Source organism: Schistocerca serialis, chromosome 1, assembly GCF_023864345.2.
Source record: "Schistocerca serialis cubense isolate TAMUIC-IGC-003099 chromosome 1, iqSchSeri2.2, whole genome shotgun sequence".
Lineage (NCBI taxonomy): Eukaryota > Metazoa > Arthropoda > Insecta > Orthoptera > Acrididae > Schistocerca > Schistocerca serialis.
This window is the reverse complement of record NC_064638.1, coordinates 941,101,285-941,116,435: the sequence shown is the minus strand read 5'-3', so window position 1 is coordinate 941,116,435 and position 15,151 is coordinate 941,101,285. Positions and strand designations below refer to the sequence as shown.

Below are 15,151 nucleotides of genomic sequence, written 5' to 3'. Positions count from 1 at the left end.
GAAAGTAATGTCAATTGGAAAGGAGTTTACACGTCTGGAAAGCAAGCAAATTTTCAGGTATAAAATACTGTGTGTAAACTGTGAAGTGTCTCTTCTGTGTACCACATATAATGTAAATATGAACTACTGATAATTTATATCATATATTTGGCATCATGTTGTCGTGCACTCATCTGGGTTATATCATCCAGTGTCAGTAGATCTTTTGACCATATAATCAAAATAGGTCTTGCATAAAATGTTATGAATTTGTAATGCAATTATAAGACAGATAATTGTAAAATTCATCACAACTTTTTGACTTCTGTAAACAATGAGAATGAGATTTCAATTGTGCAATTAATGAAGCACTGAGTGTGGGAAGGGATGTAGGCTACTGATTGAACATATTCCACGTTTTAAATCATTCTTAAATGCAGTTATTATTCATATGTACACAATATATATATATTCACACATCTTATGATAATTTTTACATAGAATATACACAAAGTAAAGGAATACTTTATAGTCAGCAGTCACTAAGGGTCTTAAGTTCCTCAGCTACAGCTTTGTCATATAATATGTGATGATCACAGATCTGATATTTTGTTACAGGATTTCCTACTTTTACATTTAGTGGTTTATAAATTAGGTATTTCATGCTGAAACCAAACAAGTGATTCAGATTGCATAATTCAGCTCTTTTGGCCATATATAAAACTGATCATGTGCCACTGGTTTTTAGATAATTTGTGATCCCTCACAAAATTTGGCAGTTTCTTTCACTCAGTATTTTATTATTACAACAATAAAAATTCTTGATTCAGACATTGTCTTTGGTACTATTTTGTTCATTGCATGATTAACTTACAAGCGTATGTTATATACAGAAACAGTCTCATGCAATGAAAATCCTCTTTTTCTCCTTTTGCTTCACAACAGTCTAATTTTGTCAGGCATGCGGCTCTATGTTTGAAATGTAGTAATGTATAATGGATATAATTTATAATGAAGTTAGTTTAGTCAGACCATTACAAGTACCCCTTTTTCTTTTAAATTTTCAAGGAAATATTGCCACTCAAGAACAACAAGATGTTAATACTTTGACAGTTAGTACATTGACAATTGGCACATGTGTCAGTTGCATGCTGTGTTACTACAAGTACTTATCACTGAGAAACACTGGATTTTTCTTTAGATATTTAATGTGGACTGTAGTTCTATGATAGCACATTTATTGCTCCACATGAAGAAAAAATTCCTGAGTTAATGATTGTATAGTGCTACAAATACACGACCTTGTAATACTGCTCACAAAATTAAAAAGAATATAAACAATATGTATATTATCAATGCCATGATTTGGTTAGGTCCTTAACTCATTTAATCTCCAAACCAAAATGAATGAGAGAGAAATGCTAATATCAAGGAAATTCTAATGGGCAGGTCATTAATATTAATTTCATTCTTGGCCCATCAAAAAAAATTATATGTTTGCCAGTTACATTCCATTATGCAGCAACTCTCCACAGAGAGTGCTATCTTCTGAACCCTGTAGTATATGGTTACCTTCAATAGATGAAATAATATGAAAGGGAAAGAGATCCCTCCATAAAAGGCAAGATTTCACTATCATTCTTCTAGGCAATTTTTTCACATTCTCTTACATAAAGGAAAGAAGAACAACTAGAGTGAAGTATGTTGGTGAATGTGGGCAAAATAAATCAAAGACCTTATTTTATAATATGTGTATATTTGCATTTAAATAATTAAAAATGAGAAAAAGATTTTTACAGTCTGATTTCATTTTTAGGTCGTAGCAGCTCTTTTTATGTAACTCAATATACTATGCCATAAACTGTGGCGAGAAAAATGAATGTGAAATTTCAGATTGATGATCATAATATGCAAAGATGTGATAATGGTCTACAGTCAGTCATTTATTCTTAGATACTTGTCGATATACAATAAAGTAATCTGTCATTTTGCTAAAACACATATAGCAACATTTATGAAGCATATTATTCAAAGAAAGCAGAAATTAGTAGGCAGATTAGGTCTTGGTGTTGCAAGGAACTGTCGTACAAGTCTGTTAGCATAATGTACTTTTTTGAAAGGAGAGGACTACAAGGATCAAGTTATTTATAAGTTGTTATAATATGTAATAACAGAAAATTAAATCAGAAACATAACAGTATTAACAGAATTTTAAGAAATGCTTTTCATTTCCTCATGAAAAAATTTACAAACTTAACAATCAATATCGGGTTCAAGCAAACAACAATACTATGAGAAGAATGTGCTGTTAACAAGATACAATGGAGTAATAAAATGATAGTTATATAGCAAGATGATACTGACTCCATTTACATGGATATCAGGGTACAGATTATTAAGTTTGTAAACCTGTTATCAAGCCATTAAAGTTTTGATAACGTACAGTATTAAGCATCACAGGTTTGAAAAATAATTCTTTAAGCTCTAATGCTACTGTTGCACTAACAGGTAAATTTCATTTCAGTACTCTTCTACTCTTGACTCAGTTCCATAACGTTTGGTTTTGTAAGATCATATCTCACAGCACTGTGATTTTTAAATATATAATACAGAAGTTCTGGACTAGTTTTCTATGTTAAAAATATCTACAGACATAACTCTATTATAAACCACAAATAGTCTTAACAAAATAAAATAATCATTCACTTTTGTAATGTTATTGTGCTTGCACATCGTCAAACATCCAAGAGATTTAACTATAATATAAAGCAACTATCATACTGATTGTTACTTCAAACAAACAAAATGTATTCACAAATAGTTGCAATCAGGTTATACATACAGCTTCCTACCATGAACTCTCAGTCTATTGCTGTATCACTCAGAAAAACTCTCATATATTTTAACAGCTCAGTGAAACATTCATCTAAACTTCCATTACAATATTAGATCAATTTCTCAGAACAAGAACCAACAGATAGACATTCTTAAAAAAAGGAACATATTTATGGTTCAAATTACTCATTAAAACCTCTATCACTGATCGCAATAATGTGGAATGTAATTCCGCTTATACTGGTTATATATATATATTTATTTATTTTTATATGTAAACAATAGCTCATCATTGCGATATGTTCTTCTTTATTGTACAATAATGCGGAAAACTGAAAACTAATGTAGTTTTCATTGACGAAATTATCTCACGAATGGCACACAGGTGAAGGGCAATGTCAAGGCAAAAGCATAATGCAGTTATACAAATCACTACTTTACTGCTGAGAGCCCTTTTATCAGTTAATCTATATAAAATTTAGATTCTAAAAATCACAGTGTCAGTAGTTTCCTGAGATAACTGAAGGGTAAAGAATGTATGCTCATTTCCATCATCTGCATCGTAATGAGTGTGCACATTTGTAATACTGTGGCACTCAAAGTCATTCCTGATTCTGTTCGTACATAACCACACAACAGAAAACGCAGTTCTCTGCTTAAACTTGCACCTGCAAAGTCCTCTGTGAACAAATTACATTTTGTTTTGGCCCAACAGACAATATAAGATTTCGAATATTGTGACGCAGACAAAACATTACAAGTTGTAAACGGCTCTAGAAAATCTTTCACACGTGGAGGCTTCTTTAAAAGAGTATTTTGCAGTATAAAACCTTTCGAAAATATAACAAGACGATGTGTTTCACTCTTTAGTCGAAAAATATATCAGGAAACTCACTGAGCACATTCAAATATTCAAAACGCGTTGAAATTCGACTCAAACTTGACAAATATATATATTGCACTAACGAACGAAACAAGAGGTAAAAACAGTTCACCTGAAACAATATACAGAAGCAACACTACCTGAAACGATATCGACTCCCGAACTCAGTCATCTAGAAGGAAATGTGCAAGTACTGTCGTGTGTGTCAGTCAATGTTCGCACTAGGGGCGAGACGGCGGCCCGCCGTCGGGCTGTTTGTTGTACTCGGTCACATGGACAGTCCGCGCATGCGCCGTGTTCCGGAGGCCCATCGCTACTCGCCGGTCGCTGTCACCGTCGTCCACTGCCAAGGGCTGCTGTAGCTCTTCTGACTGAAACAAACCAAAATACATTATAATTACAGGCCACATCTCTACATTATTAGTTTATGGTTTATTTCGCATGGCACATGCAAAAAAATTACAAATACATTCTCAGTCTCTAATCGTACTTCTGGATCAGCTATGTACATCTGGGAAATTATTATGAGAACAATTACAGTTACAAATAAAAACAAAAACAGTGAATACGCCGAGGTGGCAAAAGTCGTGGGACAGTGATACACAGATGGCAGTAGTATCGTGTACACAAGGTATAAAAGGGCAGTGCATTGGCGGAGTTGTTATTTGTACTCAAGTGATTCGTGTGAAAAGGTTTCCGGTGTGATTATGGCTGCACGACTGGAATTAGCAGACTCTGAACGCACATTGATAGTTGGAACCATACGCATGGGACATTCCACTTTAGAAATCGTTAGTTTCAAATGGTTCAAATGGCTCTGAGCACTATGCGACTTAACTTCTGAGGTCATCAGTCGCCTAGAACTTAGAACTATTTAAACCTAACTAACCTAAGGACATCACACACATCCGTGCCCGAGGCAGGATTCGAACCTGCCACCGTAGCGGTCGCGCGGTTGCAGACTGTAGCGCCTAGAACCGCTCGGCCACTCCGGCCGGCCCTTTGCCAACAGATGACATCGCCTGCAGCGCCTCTCCCGGGGTCGTGACCACACTGGTTGGCCCCTATACGACTAGAGAATCGTGGCCTGGTCACATGAGACCCAATTTCGGTTGGTAAGAGCTGATGGTAGGGCACGAGTGTGACGCACTTCCCACAAAGCCATGGACCCAATGTATCAACAAGGCGCTGTGCAAGCTGGTAATGGCTTCATAATGGCGTGGGCTGTGTTTACATGGAATGGACTAGGTCCTCTGGTGCAACTGAACAGATATTGACTGGGAATGGTTATGTTTGGCTGTTTGTTGACCAAACAACGATGCTATGTCACCGAGTCACGAAGGTGGCGATTGGTTTGAATAACAATTTGAACAATCCGAGCGAATGATTTGGCCAGATAGGTCGCCCGAAATGAATCCCATCCAACACTTATGAGACATAATCGAGGGGTCAGTTCGTACACAAAATCCTAGCCCAGCAGCACTTTCGCAGCTGTGGATCGCTTTAGAGACAGAAAAATTAGCTTATTCCTGAGCAAAGATGACAGTTGGATTTTGTGACCAAATAAGATATACTCATTCTGCCCTGAAATAACGGATGAAGTTAGAGATATTGACGGAAGATAGACTAACAAAGAAGGTTCACATAGTCTTCCAAAACTGGAAAACAGAGAAAGAAAATGATTGGGGGAGGCAACACAAACAAGATGTTGAAAGAAGCGCAAATCAACAGCAGACCTTATTCAACAGAAGCAACCTCAGATTCGAAGTCAAGAATTACAAAGGTTTTCAAAGAAAATAAAACAAAGAGAAGAACAACTGGTATCAAATGGTCATATGAGAGCAAATGGGCTCATTTTGAGAGAATGAAAGAGTTTTGGAAAAGAATGAAGGAAAAAGGAATAAACAATTATCCTGACGTGTTCCTTAGTTGGTCTGAAACGAAATATAATAACGGTAACAACAATAACAAAGATGAACCTCAAGAATAACAATAATATTGATAAGCTTAGCAAATTTGACGCCCTGGTTTGTATCATCAGAGACAGAAGGGGTAATGGAAAAGGTGAAGATGAAGGCTGATATGACAGTGCGAATAGTTGTGAAGAAAAAACAGCCTGTCAGTAGATGATTGTGTGACAAACAGGAAGGAGAAATGATGAGCAAAGGGGTGTTGACAAGCGTGAGCAGTAGATATGTAAGTGGAAGAGATAGCTAAAAGGTGCACCATTAGCAATCTTTTGAAATTTGAAATATATTTATCTGACATTTTGGGAAAGATCGTTCGAAAATCGGATTCCTGATACAGAAAATGATTTTCAAAAGATGGCTGTGTTACGTGGTGGGATAGGGAGGTTTTTAATTTGTCGAGGGCGAGTTTTTCTCTTCTGCTGTTAAGATTTATAGAGGGAGGGAAATTACTGAAAAGACGATAGAGCTCACACAGGCTGTGGTAGTATCTACCCTTATGGGCTTGTAGCCATGGCAACTGTTCGTAGGCAGGTCGATATTGCGAACGTGCAGAATGTACCGTACACAAACATTCGTCGTTATTTCCGGCCAGTGTGAACTCTCATACGAAAGTCCATCGAGAATATGATCAACAAAATTAAGTATGCCGAGTATTAGTGATCGCACGAGCTTCTAAGTTCTAGAAGAAATGCATTTCTACATTTCTGCAGTGCACACCACAGTATCTGCATGAAGCAGTGCATGCATAAACTTGACTATTTTTTTCTGTATCTAAAGTAAGGTACACTAACGCATAAAAATATATTAGATGTGTGAAAATAGTAAGTTAAATGTATAAGCGATGTCTCCAGGCCTGAGGCAACTTGGCTTTGAGCTGTGCGATTATACATTTATCTCACTTAAGTTTAAGCCTCATCCATCTCGATTTAATGACAGTTGAGAATTGTGCCAGAGCGAAACTCGAACACGTATTTCATGCTTACCACGAGCAGTCGCCTTAACCATCAGGCTATCTGAAAACACCTCCAGGAGTAAATCGAACTTTCATTATCACTGATGTTTCCACCTATGATAACCTCAGACTACCAGAGGTTCTCTTAAAGTGCGTGCGGGAATAGCACTACTCTCGGAGCGGAATCTCTGCCGCATTAAATGACACTGGGGATCCGATTTAGGACAGGCCAGGTAGGTCCGGACCTAGGGTGCTGAGAGGAAAAGGGCACCTCTTGATCAGCACTTTTATTTTCAGTAGAATTCGTCAAAAAAATGTGGTTTGGAAACAGGGAAGGTAAGACTGCAGCGCTGTTGCTATAGCAGCGCTCACTGTTGAGTTCAGCTGGGTGTGTATGTGGGGGGGGGGGGGGGGGGGGGGGCACTGTTCGATGTCACTGTAGAGATACTTCGTATCGATACATGTAGAAGTAGGCATTGTTTTGATTGTCGTTTAATAAGTGTGTTACCTCATATTCTTTTTGAAAACGTTATCTATCAAATACCACGAACGGCTTGGAGAAGCTAATTGGAGCACAGAATAGACAGAATAACAAAAATTGTATGAAAACTAAATCGTCCAGAGGCAAAAACAATCTCTGTCTCTCTATCATACACACAGACACACACACACACACACACACACACACACACACACACACACACACACAACTTTGAGCTATGAGAAAACTGTGTTAATGTTAAGCGGGTCTAGTTAGAAGTGGTATTGTCATGCTCTGACTTGGATGTGTAAGTGGTTAATGTTTTGCAGACTGTCCCCAAACATTCCTGCAAAATGGACAGGAATGTCGTGTCCTGGAGACATTCAGGCAGACAACCAAACCAATAAATAATGAGGAAGCGAGCTGCAGGGCTTGCGCATGCTGCCATGATTTACTTCTTAGGAGCCTCCGCTAGCTTAGGCATCCTTATTTATACGCATATATTTTATCTGACACCTGGAGCTTTATGGAAGTTACCCACTGACAGCGGTCCCAGCAAGGAAGGAAACTGATTTGAGATTAGGCTTTACGGTCCCGTTGACAATGAGGTGAGTGGAAACGGGACACAAACCCAAATACAGAAAGGAGTGAGAAGGAAATCGGCTGCGTCAGTTTCAAAGGAACCACTGCGGTATTCTCCTGAATCGACGCAGGAGGACCACGAGATGCTCATATCTGGGTGACCGAAATGGTCTGTTTACTCGGAATCAAGCTCTTCCGTAATGCGAGTCCATGGTCTTGAGAGCACTTAGGTCTTTAGGTCTAGGAAGGATAGAACTACGACTTCCTGCTTCACGGATAAGTAGCTCCGAGGACAATGGCGTAGCAGATTAAACTAACTTGAACTGGTTTCGGTAAAACGACATAATTCACAGAAAAGATAATACAATGACATTAAGCCTTCCTCAGTTCATACATACGTTTCTGCGGAATGTTACAGCTTAAATTTTCGTATCTGACAGCATTACTTTCCTCTGTCTGCTTATTAGTCGCAGCCTTCACTGTTGTTCAAAGTGTACCTCCCAAGCTCTGCTGAACTGCGGTACAGTGTTGTACGTACTTCTTTCCTACTTTTACAACCGTGATTGTAATCACTAGTTTGGTACGGAAGTTTGCTAATCAATATTATCTGAAGGCTTTCATTTTGTGGTATATTTCAACTTCGCAGAGCTAGCCAAGACAAAAAAAAGAAAACAGATTATCAGTGACAAATATCCCATGTACTGAGGAAAGGAAGTTTTTACCTCGCAAGAAAGATGACTATCTGACAATGTTGCACATGGCACCATTCTATTGCTGGAATACGCATCCGTTTCCCCTGCTGTAACTCCTCTCTAAACTTGTGTTCGAGATTTCCTCGAAAGTTCAATCGAAATAGTAGGTAGTCGGTTTAAACACAGACTTAATTATCCACAGTATTCTTTAGTGCAAATGTCACTGTTTCTTTCGTAGATTAGTGTTCTCCTTGATTCTACGCATTTTTTTTAAAGACAGCAGATGATGCGTGAGTGTAGTATCCCGTCGGCATCTATGAGTTATGTCAGAGGTGCTAGTAAGTGAACTGGACTAAAACAGTGGCGGCCGGCCGGAGTGGTCGAGCGGTTAAAGGCGCTGCAGTCTGGAACCGCACGACCGCTACGGTCGCAGGTTCGAATCCTGCCTCGGGCATGGATGTGTGTGATGTCCTTAGGTTAGTTAGATTTAAGTAGTTCTAAGTTCTAGGGGACTTATGACCACAGCAGTTGAGTCCCATAGTGCTCAGAGCCATTTGAACCATTTTTTTTTTACTAAAACAGTGGCGGCTCAACCATAGTCTTGGTAGAGGCATTCACCTGGAGTGGTCAGAAGCGTGTCCGGCAGTTTCACCACTACCTTCCCGAATGCATGTCCAGTGACTAAATTTTTGTGGCACTCGGTACAGTGATGATGATGATGATGATGTTTGGTTTGTGGGGCGCGCAACTGCGCGGTCATCAGCGCCCGCACAAAGTCCCAATTTTTTCACACTCCAAGGTTTGACGCAGTCCAATCTAGCCACTATCACGAATGATGATGATGATATGATGAGGACAACACAAACACCCAGTCCTCGGGCAGAGAAAATCCCCAACCCGGCCGGTAATGGAACCCGGGACCCTGTGATCCACAGGCAGCAACGCTAGCCACTAGACCACGAACTGCGGACTCGGCACAGAGAAAGAAACGTAGGGAAAGAAAACGTGATAAAAATCTACAAATATCGTCAAGGTATGATAACCATTGCACCTGGATCAACTCTATTTTTTTTCTTACTCTACTCTTTTCATTCATCTCTGATGAGATTCTCTCTCAGACTTTTGGTGTAGTAATGGCTATTTCGGATCCGTTCAGTTTTTGGCGCATCTACCAATATGAGCACCAGCTACTATCAGAAGCTCCTGCACATTACTACTCTTTTCGTCACTAAGTAGCAGTGTATGTTTATAATACAGTACAGTACACATAGCTCAGAAAACTTTCCTGCCTTTATCAGTGAAGGGAAGAAACAACGCTCTTAATTTCATCTGAACGTAAGTCGCTGAAACAGTAATTTCATTATTTTGCTCTGTTTCCTGGTGACAGCACATGACCAATCTAGAAAAAATAAAATAAAATGCTGCCTTTGAACGGAAACCACCTGTATTAGAAAGATTTCCTTATGAAGAACCTATTGAAAATAAATCTTGTTCTGTGCCCATCGAGACACTATATTCGACAAGACGACTATAGGTAATATAACAAGCCCTTCAGTCTTAAGGAAACCTCGTATTTTTAATGAAAGGTTTCACAGTACTCTGTTGCCAATTTAAGTATTCTTCGAAGAGACCGAGATAGATATTGGAGAGGGGAGCGGAGAGGTGCGCACGAATGCCCGATAAATAAACGGTTCACTCCACTGCAGGGCGAAACAAGATATTCTGCACCTAACGTTCACTCCATTATTCGCATATCAAAAGAAAACCTGTGCGCGTCAACACAGAGTTTGTTTATTCCGCGTGACAGCGACGCTGTAATTATCAACAAACTGTACAGGGATGCTTTATAAGAAAGGAGACATTCATCCCGATGAACTTCACTCTAAAAGTTCCAAGAGTCCAAGTTCCAATGAGTGTCAAAGACATATATATTAATCTACTCAGCTTATGTTTCGTCTAATGACATCAATGATGTACACTGAGCGGTCTTTCTTCCCAGTCATCATGTGCTATGGAATGGAGAGTGGGAGAGGTATCATTTTCTTTGGAATGCTAGTTCTGCATACTTGACACTGTAGGTGTTGGTAGCGTTTTGTCAGTTTTCGTGACCGAAGCCGCTACATCTCAGTCAAGTATCTCTTAAACTGGCCTCACAAGGGTTGAGTGCACCGAGTTTAGGAACAGCGCCCGGCATTCCCGGAGTGTCATCCATCCAAGTGCTCGCCAAGCTCCATTGCGCTTAACTTCGGTGATCTGACGGGAACCGGTGTTACCACTGCGGCAAGGCCATTAGGACGCACACGCACGACTATCCACAACGTATCTGATTTCTTTCAGATGCACCAAAGTTGTCTCGTCGCTAAGTGCAAAATAATTTTCTTAAAATCCTTCCCCAGAACACAGCTATTACTACATCATATAGTTACATCGAATAGGGTGGAGCAGGATGATTGCTTCACAAAGTCCTATGCTTTCTCTTCATCTCATTTCGATATGAATAGCTCTTACACCGCCTCTCAAAGGGGTCGGTTAAATAGACGGAATGGAGCGAATTTTCCTCGCACACGATATCTGAATGAACACGAAAGATAGTCGCTGCAACGCTATGCTCCGAAGCAATAGTAACGCTAAGGTGTTTGCTGAAGAAAATTCCATGGGAGTGTCTTTAATTAAAATTTTTGCTGCCTTATTAGATCTACTGTAGTCGTAAAAGTAGCTTCGGGCCTACCCCAAGGGTGCTATAGGAAAACATCTGACGCTCCACGTGTACGATGATGTCGCATATAAAAAAAGTTGCAACACTACAAAATTGTAGCGAAGTGCAGGAAGATCAGCAGAGGACCGAAGCTTGGTGTAGAGACTGGCAGTTGACTCTGAACACAAACAAATGTAACTTATTGCGCACAAGTAGGCGGAAAGGATCGTTATTGTTGGAATACACGATGATCACCGAACAACCATAGGAAATGGTCTCAGTCATTATTTAAGCTGCGGTCACAGTGGCGCCGAAATCGGTGGATTTCGCCGACGACCGATATCGACCGAAGACGACCGATTTTTTCGAATCAGTACGACACTAATTGGGTGGTAAGACTGTAGCCGATTTCGTCGCCCAAATTTACTGACTTCGGACGACAAGTGGCGAAATTCGGATCAGCTTCTTACCTTCGGTCCAGCCGGCCGGGTGGCCGAGCGGTTCTAGGCGCTACAGTCTGGAACCGCGCGACCGCTACGGTCGCAGGTTCGAATCCTGCCTCGGGCATGGATGTGTGTGATGTCCGTAGGTTAGTTAGGTTTAAGTAGTTCTAAGTTCTAGGGGACTGATGACCTGAGAAGTTAAGTCCCATAGTGCTCAGAGCCATTTTGAACCTTCGGTCAAATCAGCCGACTTTCCACCACTGTGAGACTGAGAAATTGGTAAGTTTAGGCCGAGAAAGAGTGTGTTTGTGGCATTCTTAGGATAAAAAATATCGTAATCCGGATATAGTTCGGAAGGATATAGTTCTGAAGCTGTGGACTGAAATCGCAGGTTTCTTCGGGACCACAAATAGATAATCCTTATCGGAAGTTTTAGGCATAAGTCGTAACCTCTAAAAATAATTTATTCAAGTGAGAACGGTGGCGTATCATACGCTTATAGTTCCTGTAGTGGATCTCTTTTTGACTTGTGGCAGATGGGCATTAGCCGTCTACAAATTATTATTACTGTTTACCGGCGTTTTTATGCTAGTAAGACGGCGTTTCTCTTACGTGAACTGGTTTGCGAATATGGTATATGTGTTTCCATTTGTAAGAGATTTAGGTGTTCAGAGCATCTTACTCTAAACTTTATGCTTGTATTTCACATGTATGGTGAACGATAGTCGTTAAAGGTTAATTAATGTATGGCTGTACAACTTCAAATAAATACAACAAAACAGTGTCTGCAGTCTTGCTTTTCAAGGTCACCAGAAATCATCTCAAGTGTGTAATAGAATGACTGTTCCTTCATCACAGATATTTATAAAACTTATCTGGTTATTATAATAATATAACACAGAGTGCACAGTACTCGCCACGTTATTTTCAAAACAGATAAAGCTCATTCACATGCTTTTAAGAGCACAAACCGAATTGCAGCACTCCTTCGCAAATACAGAGGCGTCGTTGTACCCGTCTCTCTCTAGGAGGTTAAAGTCTAACCCACTCCATACATAGAATAGATTCTAGCCTAGCCTCTCTGGCCCAGCCAAAAACTAACGGAGGTGACCAGACACTCAGTGACCAAGCGGTGGACCGATGTTATCGGGCGACTTCTGGCGACGGCGTCTATTGACGGTGCCACTGAGAACACAGCCTTATCTGGGAGTACGCTCCCCTCCTGGTAGTACAGTACCCCCCCCCCCCCTCCTTTTATACTGACAGATCCGCATCTCCTGACATCTAGTAGTCAATTCCGCATTACATTGGATCTCTGGATACTCCTAATCTGATAATGTAAGTTGGTTGACTCGCCGAATATAAATCTGCATACGAATAGATTATTTCTACCGACTGAATCTGCGCTTTTTCCGGTGCAAACATCGCACCACTTCACGAAAGTTCCTTACCGCCGTTTTCCCTTTGGAGAAGGACGAGCACTCGCTTCTCTGCGCGTCCAGGCGCCGCAGCAGTGCCTGCCGGCTGAGCGTAATCCGCGTGAAGCTCCAACTGCGCTAATGCTATTACAGGGGAAAACTCGGAGCCTGCAGCAGCGCAGATAAATAGGATTAACACAGCGAGGGTGCCACGGTCGGTGCACTCGATAGCGGCGCCACCGTCAACACGGTACGTAAGCGCGAAGCTGCTGCAGCGAAACCGTGGCTGGAATTCCGAGGCATTGTCGGAAAGCTGCCTGCTGCCGCAGAATCCTGATAACACGTGTACGGCTTCTGTCGGACTCCGTTCGCATACGGAATAAGACGGAACGCCGGAGAACTGTAACAAAACACCTGCATTCATTACAAACACTGGTTGTAAATGTATAAAGGCGTAAACTGGATCAGGCTGTGTCATTTGACGGACGTTTTATGGTCGGATGGCATCCTTATACAGTTCACAGCTTGAAGCTAAATCTGCGAAAATGTATATCATACTATCCGATCAGAAATCCGGACACCCCTATGTGATGCTGAATTGATCAGAAGATGACACGGGAGGCGAAACGGATAATATACGAGGGTCACTCCAAAAGAAATACACACTATTTTTGTAAAAATACAGCTTTCATTCTGCATGTGTGAAAGTTTTACAGTGTGTAGATACATGCTTTCCGCTTGCTTTCAAACTTAGATCAACCTGTTCCCGTGAGTGGCGCCGTCACAGCATATCTTTGAGATGGCTGCTACACTTGACGTTCGTCAGAAGCAACGTGCTGTCATAGAATTCCTGTGCTGTGGCAACGAGACAGTGGGAAACATCCACAAGAGGTTGAAAAAGGTGTCTGGAGATGCTGCTGTCGATCGCAGTACAGTTAATCGGCGGGCAAGCAGGTTACGTGATGAAAGCGGGCACGGCAATATTGAGGATTGTCCTCGCAGCGGCAGACCTCGTACTGCACACACTCCAGACAATGTGCAGAGAGTTACCGAATTGGTGACTGCTGACAGACGCATCACAGTGAAGGAATTGTCACGCTACGTTGAGATAGGGGAAGGAAGTGTTTGCAGAATACTGAAAGTGTTGGCGTTAAAAAAGGTTTGTGCCAGGTGGGTTCCCAGGATGTTGACAGTGGCTCACAAACTCGCATGGACAACACTGAAACACCCACCTTACAATATTGATCTGGCCGCATGTGACTATCATCTCTTTGGGAAACTGAAAGACTCTCCTCGTGGAACAAGATTTGAAGATGATGCCTCCCTTGTGCATGCTGCCAAACAGTAGCTCCAAAAGGTTGGTCCAGAATTTTACCGTGCGGGTATACAGGCGCTGGTTCCAAGATGGCGTAAGGCAGTTGAGAGGGATGGAAATTATGTGGAGAAATGAAAATATTGTTCCTGAAGGATGTATCTACACACTGTAAAACGTTCAAACATTTAGAATAAAAGATGGATTAAAAAAAAATTTGTGTGCATTTCTTTTGGAGTGACCCTCGTAAATGGAGGCGCGTAGTATTGTGTTGTCAGTAGAGAAGCAGAAACTGCAGAATGGGTCGGTCCGGAGTGTTGAGTGACTTCGAAGGAGAACAAGCCACTGGATGTCACATGAGTAGCAAATCCGTAACAGACATTTCAACCCTCCTAAAGCTGCTCAGATTTGCTGTCGGTGACGTGTTTGTGAAGTGAAAACACGAAGGAACAACCACGGCTACACCAAGACCAAGCAGATCTCATGTACTGACGGACAGAACTGTCGGTCGTCACAGAGTGTGGTTGTGAAAATTCACACCAAATCAGCGGAAGAAGTCACTCGTAAGTTCTACAGTGCTACCACCGGACCCGCTAGCACAATGTTTGTGCGCAAAGAGTTTAAAAGAACGAGGTAGAATGGTCGGGTAGCCACACATATCTGAAGTCAGTGCAAAGCGGTGCTTCAGGTGACGTAAAGACTGACACCACTGGACAGTGGACTGCTACATACGAGTGATATGGAGTGATGAATCACGCTGTGTTCAACGGGATTTAGACGGAACGGTTTGGGTTTGTCGAATGTCTGGAGAACCTGACCTACCACCATGGTAGTGGCAACAGTGAAATACGGAAGATGGTGTTAAGGTATGGGGTGTTTTTCATGGTTAGGGCGTGGTCCCCTTGTTTT

At 41.2% G+C, this 15,151-nt stretch overlaps 1 protein-coding gene across 1 annotated transcript in view; it reads right to left on the bottom strand.

Moving 5' to 3' along the window:
* Positions 1-771: 771 nt before the first annotated feature.
* Positions 772-15,151, bottom strand: part of LOC126450327 (bromodomain-containing protein 4) — a 29,813-nt gene continuing 15,433 nt past the window's right edge. Inside the window, exon 3 of the mRNA XM_050091024.1 lies at positions 772-4,068. Within this exon, the coding sequence (XP_049946981.1) occupies positions 4,011-4,068 (58 nt within the window). The 3' untranslated portion in view covers positions 772-4,010. The remainder of the gene's footprint in view (positions 4,069-15,151) is intronic.